Source organism: Podarcis melisellensis (genome assembly GCF_964234715.1).
Source record: "Podarcis melisellensis genome assembly, chromosome: 1".
Lineage (NCBI taxonomy): Eukaryota > Metazoa > Chordata > Lepidosauria > Squamata > Lacertidae > Podarcis > Podarcis melisellensis.
Window position 1 is genome coordinate 47,581,776 of NC_138528.1, and position 15,404 is coordinate 47,597,179.

The following is a 15,404-nucleotide window of genomic DNA, read 5'->3' on the forward strand; positions in this document are numbered from 1 at the left end:
ATCTGTCTTATTTTTCTACTACCCAAAATATTAACCAGAGTCTCAAGTGGGAGAAAGTTACACATAGCAATGAAAGAAAACCCACCAGCAGTTTATTAGAGTTAAAGCAAAACAGACTTTCTGGAGTTCTGTCTAAAATGCCAATTTTTGACCTCATTTTTGAATGTGGAACTTATTTTTACAGAATTTAAGATGCAACGCCATCGCTTTTCCACTCGGTGAAATCTTTTGAGGTGCTCGATCGAACAGAAAGTGACCGTTTCCCACTATTACCTTATTTACTCAAATGTAATGCACACCATTTTTGGCCAAATTACATTGCAAAAATTAGGGTGTGCATTAGATTTGATGGCACATTTACATTTTCCAGCAAATACTTTTTTGGTTTCAAGGTTTTGAATATTGAGGTGTGCATTAGATTTGATGGCGCATTAGATTTGTGTAAATACCATAGTCAGAATGTCTCCCCCTGCCAGAGTTTTATTGTACATTTATCTTATATGTGCCCATCTTGGATTATTTAAGCTTGCTGAGATGACCAAGTGGATCAAGGATATGGTCAATGTATCCTTGAAGGAGAAAGTGTTCTTGGCTATCCTGAACAAGGCAGTAATCCAGCCACTCCTGAAAAAGCCCAGCCTAGATCCATTGGTTTGTGGAAACTACTGCCCAGTCAAAAATACATCCTTTTTAGGGAAACTGATTGAGAGGTTTGCAGCAAAACAATTGCAAGTACTCTGGGATGAAGGAGGTTATCATTACTCTTTTCAACCTGAGTTCAGGCCTAGTTATGAGACTGAGTTGGCCCTGGTCAATCAGTTATATAAGCTACATGCCCAATGGCCCCTTAAACCAATTGCCAAAACAGAATGCCTAGTTGACATTTTGGGGGTGGACAGCTTGAAAGTCTCATTTTTCAATACAATTTTTTTGGTTCCTGAAATTCAACCTCCTTGTGAAGATAAAATGTAATGGACAGAAATCTACAGGATGTGTTGCTGTTGTGTGAAAACAGTCAAGATCCAAAGATTCCCAGGCATGCACCTCCAGATGGTGGAGACGTCAGACGCCATCCTAGCACCCAGGCATCTTCACTTGGTCGCAAGTGGCCAATGGCCAGGTGCAAAATGCTCCTGGTGCCTGGCAGAGTGCAACCCTGCTGTATTTACTTGATCTTTCAGGAGCTTCTGATCCCCTTGACCATGGTATCCTTATGAAATGACTTAGTGGGATCGGTATGGGAGGCACTGCTTTACAGGGGTTCCAATCCTATCTCAGAGAATTATATTTGGAAAGCTGCCAGAAGGAAATGCAGCCCCCAAAGCTTAGAAAGGTTCCTCAGCCCTGCTTTACAGCCAAACAAAAAAATAACAGAGGTAGTATAAAATTAGAATGCAGCAGCAGCAAGTATGAGCTAGGAATGATCAAGTAAATTTTCCAAATATTGTGATTTTTTTAAAGTTAAGAAGAACCTTTTGTTACCCGCTAGATGTTTGTAATTTAAAAGGGAAACAATCCAGATCTTAAAACATGACTTGGAAGAAGTGGGAGCTGACTTAGGCACACTTACCTGGGACTCCACTGAACTCAACATATAAGATCGCACTGTTATTCCATCTTAAGGTGGCAATCCCAGGAAACAATCTCTCTCTCTCTCTCTCTCTCTCTCTCTCTCTCTCTCTCTCACACACACACACACACACACACACACAAACACACACATTGTCTAGCACAGTGGTGTCCAAACTTTTTTCAAAGAGTTGACCTTTTTTTTTTAAGGAGGATTGAAATTGTTGATTTATTTTTTTTAGGATTTTACCCCAAAGTGTTTTTTAGAATTGAAGTTGTTTAGGCCCCCAGATTACTTAAAATAAGATTACAATAAAACAGTCATTAGTGGTACAAGCAGATACAATTGTTTTAACATGATGGCACTGACAACACCTGTCCAACAGCTCTAACCGTCAAACTGTGTGTAAACATACGTGCTTTGAAAGCCCCAACCTCTCCTTTAGAGACCACGGCCTGTCCTGCCACTGTTTTACTTTAAATTGCAATCAAGTATTACTGTATTACCTCCCTTTCTACACTTTTCTGTGGCACTGAAACAGGAAATATTGCACCAGCTTTTTCATTTCTTTTTCTCAACAGCATTATTTTTTTATGAGCATGACTCTTCCAAACGGAACATTGTGTCAAGAACATAAAACTGCAAAAATGCACATTCTTGAAACACTCGGCTTGAAAGCAGACAGATGTCAGCAAAACTGAAACTAGTTATAAATTCATTTAAACCGTAACAGTTTTCAAAGTAAATGTTGTGTTGCAAGATAATAAAAAGAATTTTTACACAATGAAATACTGTTATTCAGATAGGCTGGAGGACATTTCACCCTGCTACAAAGGTGAAGGGAGGGATAAAAGTCACTTCCTGAATAAGAGGGCAGGAGCTAATCTAACTCTACATGGCAATTTTTAACTCTACATGGCAATTTTTTTTTCCTCTCATGGGGAGACCAAAAGCCTGTTTGTAAGTAGCAAGACAAACAGACCTGAACTGATATGTTCTTTTTATTTTCTTAAGTCTGCTTTATTCCCATGGTCCTCTTCTTCCTTAGTTACTCTTAATCAACTTTATATAATTTGGCTGTTGAGGTCTGAGGTTGTGTTGATGCTAGACTCTAAGGGTTAGTGTAATCTCCCACAGGCTTAGACCCTGGGCACATACTTCTTGTGTGAATAAGCGGAGTCTGACAGGAAAGCAAGCAAGCTGCTCTGATCTCTAGGGTGGGATAGACACCTGGATACCAGCTCTGTTTCCCTGTGAAGAGGAGAGGGATTTGGCCAAGAAGCACAGAATGCACTGTCTCCAGGCCTCTTCACATGTAATTGCCTTGGGCTCCCAGAAACCACCCATGTCTTGAGTTGAGATGATGCCCTAAAAGGGAGGGTGGTGGCAGTATACCAGATAGCTATGGGGCAAGACTGGCCTACCTTAAAAGACAGTTGCACATGGAAGGGTGTAAACAGATTTTCCTAGCCTTCACTTCTGTTAAATCCACTATGAATTTAAATTAATGGTCCCAACTTAGTCATGTTCATTAGTTTCAGTAAGTCTGCCTTGAGTAAAGCTTAGTTGAATAACACCTTATAAAGCAGCAAAAAACAGCTAGAAACAGTTTTGTAGATCATCATAAGACAAACATAAAAAGCAATTCAGAAATTAAAAAAAATATTTAAAAGCCCTCCACCAGTTTTGTGGAAGTTTAAAAGTAAGTTACGAACGCAAAGTGTTTACTTCCGGGTTTGCCATGCACATTCGCGCAGAAGTGATCTGTGCACATGCACAGAAGCGCTTTATTGCACTTCGCGCACACACAGTAGCAGCACTCTACTTAAGGACTTTTCGGGGTGCAAACGGCACCTCGAAACGGATTGCGTTCATAAGTAGAGGTACCACTGTAATTTAATCCTTTTTTAAAAAAAAAACTTTCTGACTACATTTTCGTTCAAGTGTTCAAGGCAACATATTTAATCAATCTAAATGGAGTACAGACACCAAACACAAAATTACTATACATTTCCTCTGCTGTTTTATGAATTTAAACAGTGATTCAAACCTCCTTTTAAACTGGCTGTTTGTAGTATATACAGGGTTAAAGTATCAAAAGGATACATTAATAAAGTAAGCATCAATGCTTAACTTTTCCATTCATTCAGCATCTCTGGAAAACATTAAAAGCTTCAGTCTTCTTAGCATTCTGTCTCTATGTTCTTAAGGAAGGGCAAAGTGCAACATCTCTGGATTGCTTTCTATAGCTCAAATTTACAATGTTAATTAACTGAAATGAAATAACTAAAAGACAGAGGTATTAAGAACTTCCATACACATTATGTAACTTTCCACTTTGCCAAGAATGCATCATATTTGCTCTAAATGCAAACAGAAATGTTGTTAAAGTCACTTTTCAAAAACCATTTTCCTGGCTCCTTTTTAAACGTGTATCATTGAGTAAGATGGTCTGGGCCATTACCTTTGCACACAATTTTAAAGGCATGGATTAATGTTTTAGTATTTCAAGACACCTGACAAGTTTTATAGCAGGTTTCAAAAAATAAAATCAACCCCTACCATGTTTCACAGGAGCTTTTCTTCTAAATCTAATGTATGATTGACTGAGGCAAAAGCTACAAGAACCAGAGCAGTCAGAGACAGAAGAGTTCACAGATGGATCACATCTCCCCAACACATTTTTTTCTTAAATTACTCAATACAGTATGCTTCCTACACTTACAGAATGCTTAAAAATTCTATCACACTAGGCTTCCTGGGGATTATTCTTCTCTAAAATTGCTCTTAAGGAAAAACTTTTGACACAGATTTAATTAACTCTGCTCAAAAGCTACCTAAGATTTTGTATTTTTATATTTGGCCCTGCTCTTCCTCTAAGGAGCTCAGGGCAACTTAGAAATATTCCTAATGTGATCCCATTTCCAGACAGTTTACAGGGCCAAACTACTTTCAGCATTAGAATGTCGGACCATTTTCTGACCCTCTTATACGCACACATGGCGGTGGGGCAGAAGTGCTACTCTTTATATGACAAAGTCTGAAATAAACCATGAGTTGTATTCAATGAAATCATCCTGTTCATGCAAGAACTTCTGCTTACATAATGGAACTTCCCCTTCCAGTTCTCACCCACCCTTCCAAATCTGTTCTGGATACTCCCTAAACGCCCCAGAACAGAGAGCACTCAGGAAGAGGGCTGGGAGGAGTAGTTCCACTGCACAAGCCCTTGTGTGAACAGGGCAACTTTGTTGGATATATCCCCAAGGGAGGAACTCAACATTGTGCTTTTCTGATAATTCTGTCAGTGCAAGCATTTTGGCCTGCCAGACAGAACAATCCCAACTCTTCTCCCCACCACACACTATCCTGGGGATTCTTTCCATCCCCTAGAGTCAATATAGGGGGGCACACAGGGTGAAGGAGGCGGGGGGAAGGCCACACTGCACAAGTGAAAGTCTTTGCACAGGGCTTCCACCTACAGGACTCAGTTGAACCTCACCCCATATCACTTTAACTCAACATATCAAACACAGTCAAGAATGCTAAGACTGCCAGGAGGTTCCCTACATCTCCCTCAAATACTCTGACACGGGCCTGTACCCCAGATCAATTTGTCAGATGGAGTGTTATCATTTTCAAGTTGAGTACTTTCCCGTTTCTTCCTATGGTGGTGTTACATTTAAAGTTCAGTTTTCTTTTTCTTCACTGAATAGAATGCTTTGTTCCAAAAATTCACCTTCTGCCCAATTACATTAATTAAGATGATCCATAGAGGCCCCAAACCATGGATAATTTGGAACAAGAGAAGGAGAGCTTTTTCTCTTTGCACATCTGATTTATGGAGATCCTTGTTTGCCTTCTGCTGCAGTGTCCAGGCCTTCCTGTACAGCCAGTGTTGGGTCTTTAATCAATTAATTGTATATATTTTTTTTATTTTCTCCAAGTAGCCACCCCTACACTGCACAAAAAGGTAGCGTATTTATTATGTATTAAAATAATTAGTAAGTTTATAATTAGTAAAGTACTAAGCATATCAGCTGAAGGACCAGAACCACTAAACATATGCCAAATGACTAAAGATGGACACACTATATTTCATTAAAAGCAATGTTCAAATTTCCAACCCCAAAGTATCTAGTAACTCTAGATAAAACGTAAGTCTAATAAAGTGGTCTAATAAATTGTGAAACATTTTCTAATAAATGTGGTCTAATAAATTGTGAAACATTTTCCATTTTATTATGATGCAATACAACCTCAGTCCACATTTGCCAAGTTCAAAATACCTCACTGCTTAGTCAATGAAAATTCAACACACACAAATTTCAGTCCTTGGGAGAGACAACAGCAAATGCCTGATGATGCTCAGCCAAATGCCTGATGAAGAAGCATGCCGCAATATCCTCATGATATAAATCCACACAGAAGAGATGGGCAACCCATCTCTTGTGTCTGCCATCCAAACTACTAACAACTTTGCACTTAAATACATATGCATATGTGCACAAAGTAAAAAGGGAGAGAAACTTACTGGTATTGAAAATTCTTCAGCCAAGTACTTCAGTATTGATGCCTCCCTACTCAGTAAGTTGCTCCTTTGCTGCAGATTGCCTTGAAGTTTTGTATCAAACTCTTTTCTGACTACAGAAGCAACAGAGTCAATTACTACTAGTTTGGCATTCTTTGAAATAATTTCTTCTTCCAAAGATTCAATCCTGAAAACAAATTGAAGCATTCATTTAGCAATGATACTATACCAGGATTTAGAGCAAGTGTGTTAGGTGCCATGAGACATGCAAGTGGCAAAGTTGGTACAGAGACCTGATCTTTCCCTTTAAACTCACTCATTGAATCCTGCATGCCAACAAGGTTGAGAGCTATACCTGTGAACATGCACATACCTTGCAGGATAATTTATCATTTAATCAAGCAAACCTTGTTCTACACTCATGAACACTCACCAATCAATTTCAATTCATTTACAATTACCAGTTACTTCCATGATGCATGTGTTTTGAACACGTGTGTTGCTTTCACACTTTAAAGCATACATTTAAACATGTTGGGTAAGGCAATATTGTCTGAGTGTTTTGGTATACTTCATTAAAATAGTCCATAAACCATTAATATATCTTAAAATGTAAACTAAAAAGAATAAGCAGAAGGAAAACAAATTGATTTGCAATAATATTTGTAACAGCTCTTCTTTCAAAATAATAATCTTATAAAAAGATTGTTCACAGGCAATTGCTTTGCAGGGCTCAAATGTTACAAGTGCAAACATATACTGCTACCAAGATATCAAGAGTTTTCTGTACATGAATAGTTCTAATAGAACAGAGAAGCCCATTGGTTATAAGCAAGGCTTTCTAAACACTCAGTGCAATTTTGAACAGAATCTGCTTTCTAGCACTGACCATAGATCAACATTTTCTATTTCATATTTCGGTAAGGGTCTAACCCTCTGTAAAAGGGCAGGTACAAGTTTTGCAGGCAGAAGGTTCCAGGTTCAATCCCTGACACCTCTAGTTAAACAAAAACATAGCTACCTACAAATATGCAATCCTAACATATAAAAGCATCACTTCCTTTGTTTATTGTACACACAGCACACAGAAACACTTAGAACAGTAAAGAACAAGGTACAAAAATAGTTTCCTTTAGAGTCAGCAAGTGTCAATGTGTTTCAGGCAGGAAAAACAAAATAAAAAAATTCCTTCCAGTAGCACCTTAAAGACCAACTAAGTTAGTTCTTGGTATGAGCTTTCGTGTGCATGCACACAAAAGCTCATACCAAGAACTAACAGTTGGTCTTTAAGGTGCTACTGGAAGGAATTTTTTTATTTTGTTTTGACTATGGCAGACCAACACGGCTACCTATCTGTATCAGTCAGGAAAAACATAGTAAAATACTGTAATGCTAAGCCTTAAGGCATGTTATCATTCTGTCCAACCATTATATATTCAGTATATAATGTTTTTTACACATCTAATGCACTGCTGGACCCCAGAAAGAAGTCCTACCTTTTCAACACACTGTGACAGGTGAATTCCCGATAAAGATGAATTCTGTTGGCAATTAAAACCAGCTTTTCTTCTGTGGCAAAATAATCAGGAAAACGGTGCCGTGCCATCTCAAGAAGCCTGTTAGGAACACAAAAGACATGTCACTGACATTAATAATAACAATAATTTTATTATTTATTTATACCCTGCCCATCTGGCACAGAGGATGTGCATCTGAATTCAAGAATGTTTTGCAAACTTTCAAGTTCATTCTCAGAATTTCTGAAAATGAAGAGAAAACACACATACGCAACAAACTAAGTCTCTTAAAAGGTGCAAAGAATTTGCAATCCAGCTTCATTACACTATTTGAGGTTATGACACTGATTTTCAATGTAGGCAGATTTTCTACTTCGTTGCATTCCATAAATGTTCTCTGAATAAAGAGAACTCGAATTAACTGATTTTCTAACAAAGTCCAAAGTCAGCTCCTACAGAGTGTCATGTTAGCTCAAATACATAAAAGGAAATGAAAATACAACATGGAAAAGCAGTAAACATATGGCAGCAACAATGTTTCAAATGAGAACACTTTAGATGCCCCTAAAGGTGTCAAAATAAACTTCAACAGGCCTAAGTTTGCAGCCACACACTGCACTTTACAGATTTGCCAACAGGTCTCCCCTTACAGCAATAGCAGAGACAGTCAAGTTCCAAAAGACTTTAAGCATACGAGGCCTCAAAGATCTGGCGCCATATGTGACTTGCCAGAGCAGATACAACAGGTCACCTCAGGCTTACAAGCTGCTATGCCTTCTTCCACCTTCCAGAGCCATACAGGATCTGGACTCTGTATATGTTTAGATCTTGCAAAGGCTGGATGCAGATGACAGATTTGACAATACAAGGGTTTCAGATTGCACCCTTGCAATATGCGTTGACTTATGAAAAATGTCATAAAGATCTCTCTATATATATTTGTGTGTGTGTAAACATACCTTTCAGCACTGAATGCAGATTCTGTATCAATATATATAACTGCTCCATCCAATCCTCCCAAGCTGGTGGGAAACGTCGCCAGCAAGCTCATCATAATACAAAACTGAGTCTTGCCACAACCTGATGGACCAGTTATCTAATAACAAAAGAACACGTATGAAGCAGCATCATACAGAAAAGACAAAACCGTTGTTGATTTTTATTTTAGCCAATGGCACATTATTCACTTGCGACTCATGTAACTTAGCATTTCACAGTGTATCTCAAACTGATGGCAATGATACGCTGAACCTTAAAGGTTCAACTTCTAATCCACAAACACACTTTAGTGGAAAAGCAAGCAAACCTGTGGCAGGATAACAAAATTATATATTAATTCTGTGAGATATTTTTGTAGCTTTTTAATATTGCTTTTGTGTATATGGGCAATCCTCATTTTGCATGGGGGTTCCACTCCAGACTCCCATACGTGTCAGTATAGCGCACATAAACCCTCTTCACACCCGCCTCACCCCTTTTGTGATGCTTTGGGACTACTTCCAGGTTCGCTGCCATACATGTGTGTGCAATCGCAAGTCACTCGGACACACCTAAACCAGGAGTATTTATTATTCCATGAAATAGTATATTTGCTTTATATACCGGGGTGGGGGGTGGAGTCTAAGAACTGATACACTGGGCACAATCCTGTCAAAGGTAAGCAATCTTATAGAGTAATTCTACACATGGCTGCTCAGAAGTTAAGACCTATTGAATTCAGGTTAAGCACATATATGATTGCAGCATCCAAGTCACATTGATTCCAATGGGCAAGTTGAGTAAAACTTAACTCTGTCCCACCAAGGTCAGCAGGGCTTAAAAATATTTACCTTTGGCTCACTGTATCCATAAATTTTGAATCTGCTGAGGGAATGAATCCACCAAGCAGTAATATGCTGACTCTTTAGAACAATGTAATTCCCAAACCTGTTGAGAATTCATAGTTCATCTTATTCCAATTTTAATTTGAAATCAGGTGTCCGCCCATGTAATAGAGACCTCACTATGATAACAGCATTCAAATTTTCCTCTTTGGAAAGAGACACTTTTCTTTTTCAGTTAATGGTATGTTATTTGCAGAACATGAGTTGATTGACCGCAAAGAGTTACTTACAATTCAGTTTCCAGTTTAAACCACACTAGTGGTTTGGAAAAAAAGGTCCCGTGCCAACAGAATTTCCTGGCTCTTAGAAAACAAGCACAAGATCTGGCAGCAGAGGATATCACTTAAACCTTTACTTTACATGGCTCATGTAGCTGAGTTCCAACTTTCCAACCACCATCATTGTTGGATAATGTAAGAAGAAAGACAGGTCAACTTTTTCAGAAAGATTTAGCTTAAAAAGCGTAACCACAAAAAGTAGGGAATAAAACACTATTCCTTTGAGGTAAAAGTGCAGGCTATGCATTAGCTGTCGTCCCAAGTTTAACATAAGCAGTCGGAGAAGAAAATAAGCTAAACTGAAGCTACATTTGATCAAGATGGAGTACTGCACTTTAGGGGGGCTCATCTGCAATCTCAGCTTCACAACGAAGTAGTACATAGCAGTGACATGCCGCAAATACTGCCATATGCATCCTTCTTTAAATTATTATTTAATGCATTTATATCCCACCATTTTCTCCAAAGAGCTCAAGGTGGCATCCATGGTTCTTCCCGTCCTCATTTAATCCTCACAAAAGTCCTGTGAGGTAGGTTAGGCTAAGGGACAGTGACCAGCCAAAAGTCAGCCAGTGAGCTTCATGGTCAAGTGAGAACTCTGGTCTCCTAGGTCTTAGTATGACACTCTAACCACTATACTACATCAGCTTTCAAATTATTGCTGTGCATGATTATCACACAGGCATCCACATAAAAACCTTAATTACACAATGGGAACGCTGTCTAGAGTTTGATGCAAGATAAATATAAGCATAACTTTTATGCTTTGTTCACAAAGCAATTCTTCAAATAGTTTCTGCATTCTGACATCCCCCCATGTATTCTTCAAGATGATTATTCTAAAACATGGGAAACATTTGGCAGTGCTAGCTCGTCTTCACTGAATTCTCCAGAGTGACCAAAACTGCTAATAGATATTACAAAAGAACATCTCTTCTATCCATTATTGTATGAAGTATCTTACAAATGGCCATGTCAAAATTCTGAACTAGAAAAGTAAGTACATTTTTTCTGAACTAGAAAAGTAAGTACATTTTTATCAGGTTGATGAGTTCAAAAGAGCTGCTTCCTGTCAGATGAACAGGAAAGCTTTGCAAAAGAGACTTAACCTGTGGAGTTATTTTAATACTCTCTTGTTAACTATCTAAAGATGAAGAACCGTGTAAGACTGGAATGAGAGGGGCTCTTCATGTGCTACATTTTTCATGTAGGAAAAGGTAGGAAAACCCCATGTCTCTACACACAGTGAAACAGACAACTTGGTGAGCAATGAGACAATCTATAGGATGCTTTTGCACTTTCCCCTGCAATTTATTTTAGAAACTTTAAAATGGTAGTTTTCACTAAAATATTCTTAATGCAAGGATTAGTAGTTCAGATGAGTTTGAGGCTTAAATTTTGAAGTTGGTTTTGTTTTGCTTTTTTACAATCAAGCAGTATATACATTTTAGGAAATAAATACATGAATTTGGGTGGGGTGTGGGAAACACCCTTCTCCGCGGGGAAACCTGGGCTATAAAACTCCAACTTGCACTCTCTTCGTCAGCCTTTGGCCACCTGCTAAGATGTTCTTTTTTCAGCATTTGTCCTAACAAGTTGAACATTTTTTACCGATCTGCTGATCATGTTTGCTTTATCTGCTGTGCCACTTTGCTTCTCCCCAGTATTTTTTACTCCTGTGTCACACTAAGTTAAGCTAAGGTTGGCTTAGAATGTCATCCAAACCCAGGCTCATGGTTATGTTGTCTCCTTACGTTCTTGTCTAAACCTTGTGACTAGTGAGGAGAGAGCTTAACTACAAGCACAGATTCAGATGATAAACTAATCTAAAATCTGGCTCAGGTCAGTGCAGTGCTGGAGTAAAAAAGACCAGGGAGGAACAAAGTGCCTACAAGCTACTCTCAGGGAGCCTGAACATTCACATGATCCCACTGTAGAAAACAAAAACACTGGTTACATTCAGATGCACCACAAAACCATGGTTAAGCCAATTACAGTGGTGCCCCGCAAGACGAATGCCTCGCAAGACGGAAAACCTGCTAGACGAAAGGGTTTTCCGTTTTGGAGGTGCTTCGCAAAACAAATTTCCTATGGGCGTGCTTCGCAAGACGAAAATGTCTTGTGAGTTCCTGCGGGGTTTTTTCCTTTGCCCCCCCTTTTTCCCAAGCCGCTAAGCCGCTTATCAGCTGATCCGCTAAGCCGCTTAACAGCTGATCTGCTAAGCCGCTTATCAGCTGATCCGCTAAGCCGCTTAACAGCTGATCCGCTAAACCACTTATCAGATGACCCGCTAAGCCGCTAATAGCGCTAATCCGCTAATGGGCTTGCTTCACAAGACAAAAAAACCGCAAGACGAAGAGACTCACGGAACGGATTCTTTTCGTCTTGCGAGGCACCACTGTAGTTTGTATATGAAATGTGTGTTGATGCACACAGCATAGCTGTTCACACTTTGCTCCTTTCCTCCAGCAGGAAAACAGACCACAGAGTGGCTGGCTTCATATTATGTCTGAACCAGCTTCTGTGGTTTGTTTATCTCAAACAAGCCACCATTGGGAAGCCAGGAACAAACCTTGGCTTCAGAAAGTCGCATACTTGAAGCTAAGCAAACCACAAGGTCTAGTGTATTCATAACACTAAGCAAGTGCTTCATGTGGGAACAAGCAAAGTATGTAGACTAGAACACAGATCATGGCACAGACTAATTTGTTCATACAAACCAAGCATTGCAACTGCCCCTAACCTGCTCATAAGAGTACTGATGTGTGCAAGAGAGAGCGCACATCTGTATCTTTGGTTCATTACTATTAACAAGAAAGTTTACAGTGCACATTATTGGAACTATACAGAACCAGTTATTAATGTACAAAAAGATTCAGTTTGTCACATTTTAAACTTATTAATGAACAGTCACCCCTTTTATGTAAAACATAAAACAACTCTTCTATTACAGAAAAAGAAGCAGCAGCTTTTACCTCTGTAAGAGAGCCACAGGCAATCCCACCATGCAATATTTTATCCAGATCTCCCAGTGTTGTGGGCAAGAATGCTGATGAAGGGTTGGCGGTTCTTTTCATTTTCATTTCATAAACCTACAATAACCAAAATCAATTAGAAAAAGATGTTGCGATCAACTGGTAAGAAAAATGTCTGGTATTTGTTTGCTCCCAAGTAGAATTTCTTAGTGCTTGGCAAAAAAAAAGCCATGTACTTTCTCATCCTTTAATGAGATTTTCCCCAATCTTCCGACCAAACCAAACACCACAAAACAATATTAAAGACTGTTGTGTCTATCAACATTTTTATGCTACAGCCTTCAATTTATATCTTGTATCATCGTGCCAAGCTTTAAAATATTTTCCCCTTTTTGGGACAATATGCATCATTTAATTTGCAAAGTACCACTTCAGAGAAAATATTATACTTGTGGTTAAGTACAGCTGGAAAACATACACACAGTAAAAACCACAAACCAAGACAAAACTAACTGGTTCCAAAAAGTCTGGGTTCATTACAAGGTTTACTGCACAAATCCAAACCTGTCTGCTTGGAATTAAATCCAACTGAACTCAATGGGGCTTACTCATAGGTAAGTGTGTATATAACATTCCCAGCTTGTTGAGATTTTTGTACAGAGTTGTGAAGCTTTTATATATATATATTTTAAATCTAATGAAGTGTTTAACATGAACAACAGTACAAAGCAAGCAGGTTCTTTTCCAAAAACCCTTTGCTTTGATGCAACATGTTGGAATTGCTTGAAAAGCTTATATTTGAAAAAGGAAGGCTTTGTGCCTCAGATTAAGATTAAAAAATAAAATGTTTTCAAGACTTATGCAAACTATTACAAACCTAAATGCAACCTAAATCTCAAAGTATTGATACCCTAACAGATTTTGGTAGAAGGCAAATGTTTGTTAGGAGATTTGTACGCATAGCTAATTGTACTATAGACAAAAAAGACTAAAACATTACAGGTGGATAACACAGAAAGCTATGTGATGTTGCTTGGATGTCCTGTAAAAAGTAACTGAACAAAGGATGGTAACTCCAGAGAAAATGAATAGTGCAGGGGCAACTAAGTCCCTCTTCCAAAACACATGAAGCAGTTTATTTGTTTGATATACAAGTATTGTGCCATTTCTCTGCCATATACTAAGGAAGCATTTCCTAGTACAAATATTCTCAAGAACAAGGCTCACTTCATATGTTACTTCCTTCCTGTGAGCCTTTCTATAACGAGAAAACCTTTTTACAGTGGTGCCCCGCAAGACGAATGCCTCGCTAGACGAAAAACCCGCTAGACGAAAGGGTTTTCCGTTTTTCGATGCGCTTCACAAGACGGATTTCCCTATGGGCTTGCTTCGCAAGACAAAAACGTCTTGCGAGTCTTGCGATTTTTTTCGCTTTCCCCCCTTTTTCTAAGCCGCTAAGCCGCTAATAGCCTTTTAGCCGCTAAGCCGCTAAGCCTTTAATAGCCGCTAACAGCGCTAATCCGCTAATAGGGTTGCTTCGCAAGACGAAAAAACCGCTAGACGAAGAGACTCGCGGAACGGATTGTTTTCGTCTTGCGAGGCACCACTGTAAAGCTAAGCACATTTATTGTTAATACCTGAAGTATAGTGTCCCCCACAAGTAGAAAAATGTGTCAGGGGACACACATACCAATAACAATTAGAGTCATTCCTACCCTGGGATCACATAATTGTAGAGTTGGAAGGAACCATGAGCGTCAGCTAGTCCAACCCCTGCAATGCAGAAATCTTTTTCCCAGGATGGGGCTTGAATCCACAGCCCTGAGATTCAGAGTCTCATGCGTACACACCAAGCTATCAGAAAATGAATACTTACAGTTTGCATTCTGGGAGCACAGGCTTGGCTGACTGTGTGAAGAAGCTTCTGCACATTCCAGTAACTCTGTCCAGTCACTTTCATTAACTCCAGTAGTGAAAGACATAAAAAATCCTGAAACATTACCAAACAAAAATCTGGGAGAATTAAGAGTGGAAATGACTAAAATAACTTCACATATTTAAAAGCAATTTCTGAAACATTTATTTTCTTCTGCAATTAAGATGTCAAGAGTTCAAAGATTGGTCTTAATCATGCCATGTATCCTTTAACGTAACATCAGAAGACTTTATGCCTCTATTAAATTTGTCTCACCTGACAAGTAGTGATCTGATGTCGACTGAGTCTCTTACAAAGCTCCTGTGTCAACCCTGCTCTTCTCAGTTTCTTACTTGCCATGTTCATATATTTCGTGACAAGAAACACAATCCTAGGTCATAATAAATGCAAGATTACTTGAAACACTATGTTCAAGAACAATGTGTTCACATCCTCCCTTAAGAGTTTTGCCATCATTCTACTGAATTTATTACATCTCTTATTCAATATAATGCTGAATACGAGCACATCCATGTCACTTAATCTGTTGTTTTTCATGAAGAGTAATAAATCCAGTTCTGGCCCCTTTCTAGCATCAGTTACAATGCAACCAAAAGATGCCCAGAGACCTTTGTGGCCCTTTACTTTTCCTCAGCTTACACAAATGACACTGGAGTGACACTCAAAACAAAGCAATCACAAGTATCTCTTTCTGGCCAGCAAGTTCAACCAGGA

General features: G+C 38.9%; 1 protein-coding gene across 14 annotated transcripts in view; it reads right to left on the reverse strand.

The window, feature by feature from the left end:
- RAD51B (RAD51 paralog B) overlaps positions 1-15,404 on the reverse strand; it is a 366,487-nt gene that overhangs the window by 340,925 nt on the left and 10,158 nt on the right. For all 14 annotated transcript variants that reach the window (XR_014165843.1, XR_014165844.1, XR_014165845.1 and 11 more), the window contains exons 2-7: positions 14,946-15,060; positions 14,631-14,744; positions 12,755-12,871; positions 8,578-8,714; positions 7,598-7,717; positions 6,105-6,288 (exon numbers count right to left, since the gene is read on the reverse strand). Coding sequence is in view for 10 of the 14 variants with exons in the window: in XM_081901853.1 (XP_081757979.1) it covers positions 6,105-6,288; positions 7,598-7,717; positions 8,578-8,714; positions 12,755-12,871; positions 14,631-14,744; positions 14,946-15,060 (787 nt within the window). In the remaining 4 variants the exon portion in view is untranslated. The remainder of the gene's footprint in view (positions 1-6,104; positions 6,289-7,597; positions 7,718-8,577; positions 8,715-12,754; positions 12,872-14,630; positions 14,745-14,945; positions 15,061-15,404) is intronic.